This window comes from Limulus polyphemus, unplaced genomic scaffold, assembly GCF_000517525.1.
Source record: "Limulus polyphemus unplaced genomic scaffold, Limulus_polyphemus-2.1.2 Scaffold5025, whole genome shotgun sequence".
In the NCBI taxonomy this organism is placed as follows: domain Eukaryota; kingdom Metazoa; phylum Arthropoda; class Merostomata; order Xiphosura; family Limulidae; genus Limulus; species Limulus polyphemus.
Genome location: NW_013670635.1, coordinates 4,066 through 10,285, shown reverse-complemented (window position 1 = coordinate 10,285; position 6,220 = coordinate 4,066). Strand labels below are relative to the sequence as shown.

Below are 6,220 nucleotides of genomic sequence, written 5' to 3'. Positions count from 1 at the left end.
TCTCCATACATACATTCCAACTTCAACAATAGACAACTATCAAACAGTTTCTCTCCATACATACATTCCAACTTCAACAACTATCAAACAGTTTCTCTCCATACATACATTCCAACTTCAACAAGTAGACAACTATCAAATAAGTTATACTCTTATACCAAAACATACTTACCTCAATTGTCTCTTTAGCTATTCCTTGATGTTGGCTTTGCCTATCTAAGCATTGGTCCTTCCACCTGCGTCAATGCGCCCTCTATTGTGACACTGTATATAAGAACCTCACTCAGATAATGTAATCACTTTTTTCTGGATAAAGCGTTTGTCACAGTTTTTTTCTGATAAAGTGCTGTGGTTCATTCTATTATAGATTGCGATTTTCATGTCACCTTGTGGGTTTCTGTATAATGTCCTTAAAAAAAAAATTGAAGGGGTTATTGGGGGGTATGAATTCCCATATTACTATTGTAAGCACAGTGGCTAATCCAACCTCCCCTATTCCTCCCTTGTTATTTAACATCTCTACAGTCGGGGGTGCCACTCTCAGTTGAGACTGTCTGTGTTTTGATCCACTGGGAGATGAACACATACATTTGACCTGGAGGTATTTTCTCCTGGGGCCTCTGAAGTTGCCTTTTTTGTAGTTCCTGGTTATTCTAGGGAGAATTTGGACTCGGTTTTTCTGACACTTTTCTTTACTAAGTCGGTTTCTCATGAGTCCAATTTGGATTAACCACCTCCTACTCCATTTCTTCAATTAGTCATTTGGGGGCTTTTCTCTGTGACCTTTGAGTTTACTCCTCCCTTGATAGTGGAACAGTCGGGAGAGGGAGGACTATTTAGTTTTTCCTTCTTCACCTGATATCCTGGTTCATGTTGAGAGATTTACTGCTTTATTACTGAATGGGATAGATATACCTTGTATCCTTGTTTGTTTGTTGGCATGCTTTGGCTTTCCACCTCCAGGGGGACATATTTTTTCAATTCCACCGATTAAAATTATTTAATTTTGGATATGTGTGGTCTATGTTGATAAATGTGATCACTATGAACCAATCACATTTTTTTGTGTATTTATTTGCTCCTCACTCTTGCTCTGTTATGTTCCCCCACAAATTGTTGGCAGCCTATCAATTGTCCCCACAATAATTTGTGGATTAATGGGGTCTCCTACTGACTTTTACTTTGGTCAGATTGCCTTATTTGTTCCTTCTTTAGAGATACCTTGGTGAAGGGACTTTGTCTACCTGCTGTAGCCTCTGGGTGTTACATCTGGTTACTTTATATCATTACTTGATGTTCACGGGTGTCCCAGAAGCATTTGTATTGCAAATTACTGTCACCCATTTGTTTTTTGTTGTTGTTGTTGACTTCTTGACCTCTTTGGCTCTAGCAGCTGAATAGACTCAGACCTTAGTTTTAGGGCCACTTTGTTTGAGCCGATCGATCTAGGTGGGGGATGTAGGTCAGTTAGAGTTAGGTTACAACTACTGATGAACACTTGGTATTCCTTCACTGCAAATCCATGGGCACTTCAGATTCTGGTATAGAAGTTGGTCTTTCCTTTCAATTCTCCACCTCCATTATCCTCTCACTCTGTGGTATTTCCACCTCCACCTAAACTGTTTCACGGGTATTTTATTCCTGTTTATTTGTTGTGCCTCAGACAAGGGGAGATTTGCAGATGACCATCGTTCTTTCTCATCTCAACTCATTCTTTGTTTCTCCCTAATCCACAATAGATTCCTTTCTCACCCTACATTGGCATTCTTCACCAGGTCCGTGGATGCCCAAGTTTGAGGTTGCTGAGGCATTTTTCCACATGCTAATAGTAAGTTCATCTTGCTTTTAGCTACGTTTTGTATACAGGGGTCAGGTTCTGCAGTTCATGGATCTAGCTTTTGGTCTAGCATCAGCGCCATGTGTCTTCTGAGGGGTTGTACAAGTTTTCTCCATGTTTTATGCCCAGTGCAGCCACCTCCCAACCAGCTCCAGCCTATGGAATGGACAGCCAGACTCTATCTACAGGGAAAGTTCTATCTCTGGGGTTGTGGGCTTCTCTCAAATCTTTTTAATTTTTTGGGATGAAGACACATGTATCTCTTCAGTGGTCCCATTGCAACTAATGGATCTGGAACTTAAATCCACTGGATTTTCTAGTCTTTTTCATCAGAAGCAAAATTTTAGTTTTTGAGTGGTGATTGGTGTGAATCATCTCTATCATTAGCATGTGAGTGTGAGTGTATGTATGTATGTGGGGGGGTATATATATATATATTGTATGTATGTGTGTAAATGTATACTGCCCCTCTGTCCATAGTTTTTCTTCACAGATACTTCACTTCGAGATGCAGTGTGGGTATCTTCAAGGTCAGGAATTCCAGGGTATATGAATGGAGGAAGAATCTTCATTCTAAATCAATAATTTAGAACTTATTGCTGTCCAACAGGCAAGGTGTAGATCGCTTGCAGGGGAATATCCTCATGAAACATTTAATCAATTACAGTGGTCTCTTAACTTTGTTTCTTTCTCTACGGGGCCTATTCCAATCATGTCAGCTTCCTGGCTTGCCATTTTCCTGGGGTGATGAATTTTATAGCAGATTGTCAGTCTTAGTTTCACTTTCTTCTGAAGAAATGAATTCTCTGTTGTGCAGTTTTCTGATAAATTTGTTCTCACTTTGGGCCTCCAATGATAGCTTTTGCCACTCATTGGTACTCAACTACAAGTTTTGGAGTCTCCACTACCTCATCCTCAGGCTTGGGTGGTAGATGAAATCAGTCCTGCTTGAATGGGATTGCACATCTATGACTTTCCCTCACTCCCTCTGTTACTCAGAGTTTGATCTTCTACTTGCAAGATGATGCTAGCCTAGCCATGTTTCCTTTTCTACAGTTTCTTCATGTGAGCCCACCTCTGCATCTTACTCTTTGGCTATCTTTATTGAAGCATCCTCAACCCAACATTCTACACCAAGTATTTTCCCAGCTCATTCGAGTTTAATGTCTACAGTTGCCTGGGGCATGCCTCACAAGGCATTTGTACCCACTTTACCAAATGTGTTCACCATATTTTGTTTTGACCTGTTTTTTACTTGGGTTTAGCTTCTTCTCCTGTCATTTAGGTCAGACAACTTTCTCGTCTATTTTTAGGTATCCTAAACATCTGAAGGTTTTAGACACCCCAGTGCTACCTAGCCTTCTTCCCAAATGACCTTTTCCATTACTTAATCAAAATATTAAGGTGGTACTACATGCCTTGTCTCGACAACCACTCGAACCTTTAGCTTCATGTACCATGTATTACCTCTCCCTCAATGGGTATTTTGTTGCTGCTGACATGCTGATGTCATTGGTTGGAGTTGTTGGCATGTTTGTTGGACTATCTTTACCCTTAGGTCCTTCTATACCCTGGTAGGTCCTTTCTTTCTAAGCCTTTAGCAACAAGAGAAGGGGATACATCCCTCTCCACAATTCTTTTGCCAGATATTTCTCACCTCTACAATCGATCATATACTGATCATTTGATTTTGTCCTGTCAGGCCTGGAGATGTTATGCAGCTCACTCTAACTGCTTTTGTAGTAATAGTTCTTACCTTTATATTTTTTGGGATCCTTCAGTTTCCCAAGAGTTATCTCCACTTCCTTGGAGGTGGATTTGCATATATCAATGTTGCATATTCTGGATTTTACAAGTGAGGAATCTGCTTAGAGTTACATCTCATGAGATTCAGCACATTTATGTCTTTCACTGCCCATTTCTTTTATTCACTGGGGGCCATTTTATGCGCCTGTCAGTGGACTCCTCCCAGTGCTTTTCTCTGACATTCTTTATATGATCTGGCAGTTTTCTTCTGGGGGTTTTCCACTACCCCCATGACTGTTTGAACAACATCTGCTAGATTATATGGAGGAGGGAGTAATCTTATAGTCTTTCTTTTCCAGGGTCTCTTACATCTTGCTTTCACTGGATCACACACTGTAGCGAGTGTTGCCCAAACAGGTGTGCTTTAATCAATCCAATTCCACACTAGCAACCCATTTAACTATACTTACAACAGGCTCTGTAGAAATGAGGTGTTCCATAAGACCATCTAGGTGCTTACCAGTTGGTATTACCATATTATCATGGACTATCATGAGTAAAGCTAAAGGGGATTCTGCCTGTCCCTGCCAATCATTGAATAAATCAGGGTCAGTTTTCTTTTAAAAATTTAGCGAACTTAGTTCACATATTGCATTGTTTCCAGAGTACTGTTCCTCAGTATTGCCCAACATACATTTTCCCCAAATTCTACTAGTGGAGCTAGGGAGTCCTTACCACACCCAGTTTCCAGTTTCTGGGGTAGTGGACAGATGCTTTTCCTCCAGAGTGTTCAAGTGTGTTCCTCCACTCTTGGAGAAGAGGGTGAAGCTGGGGGTCCTCCTACTTGGGTCCCAGGATGTATTTCCCAGGTGTTGGTAGGAGTGGTACCAGCCTCTGCAGAAACCTACTCATAATACCAGTTCAGATTTGATCCTGTGCTATCTGGTTGGGGTGTGCTTGGCCCTTCTTATGAACAATGTCACGAACAATATTGTTCATGGATGGAGGTCCAATATCTCCTCATAATTCTAAATGCAAAATGGTCCCATCCTAGTTCCTTGATTGAACACAGTGTTCCACATCCTCTCCATTATTCTGGGGGCAAGTGGGATGCTCCTTGCCCACTCAGTTGGAGAGTGAAGGTGAATGTTCATAATTTCAGACCAGATGAGTTCTGTTCCTTTGGTTGAGTAAGGCATACATGATCCTGTCATTCTGAGCCTTGGGTGGTGCCTTTCAGACTTCAGGTGGAAGAGAAAGTTTGTCACTTCCTTTCTCATCCTGATTCCGATGATTCGGAATGCATCACTCTATGGCTACAGGTTGGGATCCTAGCCACCAACCTGGAATATGGGGACCAAGACCCCTTAATTCCAACCCTGAGTTGTGGAACCTTAGCTATCTGGTTGGGATTAGGCTATAATATTTACTCGTGTACTATTCCACCCTTGATTCCAATATTAAGTACTGGGTGAAGAGCATACCTGTTCTGGATGTAGTTCGGTTTCCCCCGATTGGGTACCACTCTTATCTTGGTACAACCCTGTTCTATACAGACGCTTTCTGTATGGATATGCCATCACCGGCTCCTCCACCTTCCCAATGTGGGCTTCTAGCTAAAGTGTCAGTGGAGGGTAAGCATGTTTTGGAAGTTAACATTTTCCTAAATTGAAAATGTATTTCCAATAATACTTATCTCCACTGACACTCTCCTGCCCTTCTTTCCCACTAAGAGACGGTCTTAGTGACTGGGATGGTGTAAGTCTCAAAAATTGATTACTTTATCTGAATGAGGTTCTTATATACAGTGTCAAGATAGAGGACATATTGACGCAGGTAGAGGGATTTACAAATTAGATATTGCCAAGGGAATTTAAGTGCAGTATAAAAAGACTGGAGCATGTAAGACCAATGCTTAGATAGACAAAGCCAATGTCAAGGAATAGCTAAAGTGTCAGCAGAGGTAAGTATTATTGGAAATACATTTTCAATTCAGGAAAATATTAATCTTTTTTGTTTCTATTTTCAATTAATTCCTTGCAGTCAAAATTAAAAGACAAATAAAAATAATTCACCTTGGGCAGCAACCTCAGACACAGGAACACCCAACTCATGAGCCATGAATCCCACAATACTAAAAATAACAAATCCAGCAAAGATGCTGGTGCTACAGTTACCAAAGGTGATGATCAAAGAGTCCCTGAAATAAAAAAAGGTGGTATTAATCTTAAAGGTATATAAGTCAATGATGAAATTCCATATAGACATTATATGTTTAGGATTAATATTTTATATTTATGAAACAAAGCACTATCTATCTACAATACCATATTACCTACCTAAAACAGTTGTTATGGAAACGGTTATAACTTGCCAAGGTGATCAATCCTCCCCAGCATGGAGACAAGGAAAAGAATATTTGCATTGCAGCATCCGCCCAAACCTAAAAAAATCAGACTAATATTTAACACACCAATAAAAAAGTTATTTTAAAATTAAAGTTTAATACTCAACAGTTTATAGTATTGAAATATTATTACTTAATAGATTCCAGACTTTCAGATGAAAACATCAATGTTTTAAACCAACCAGACTGAAAAAGTATTAGGTGAAAACACCAATGACTCAAATTAAAAT

General features: G+C 40.1%; 1 protein-coding gene across 1 annotated transcript in view; it reads right to left on the bottom strand.

Annotated features, from left to right (window-relative positions):
* The window catches only part of LOC106472020 (sodium- and chloride-dependent glycine transporter 2-like), a gene marked incomplete at its 5' end in the record, with an annotated part of 19,431 nt that overhangs the window by 9,507 nt on the left and 3,704 nt on the right, over positions 1-6,220 (bottom strand). The window contains 3 exons of the mRNA XM_013932649.2: positions 5,068-5,195; positions 5,659-5,783; positions 5,923-6,026. Coding sequence (XP_013788103.2) covers positions 5,068-5,195; positions 5,659-5,783; positions 5,923-6,026 — 357 coding nt within the window. The remainder of the gene's footprint in view (positions 1-5,067; positions 5,196-5,658; positions 5,784-5,922; positions 6,027-6,220) is intronic.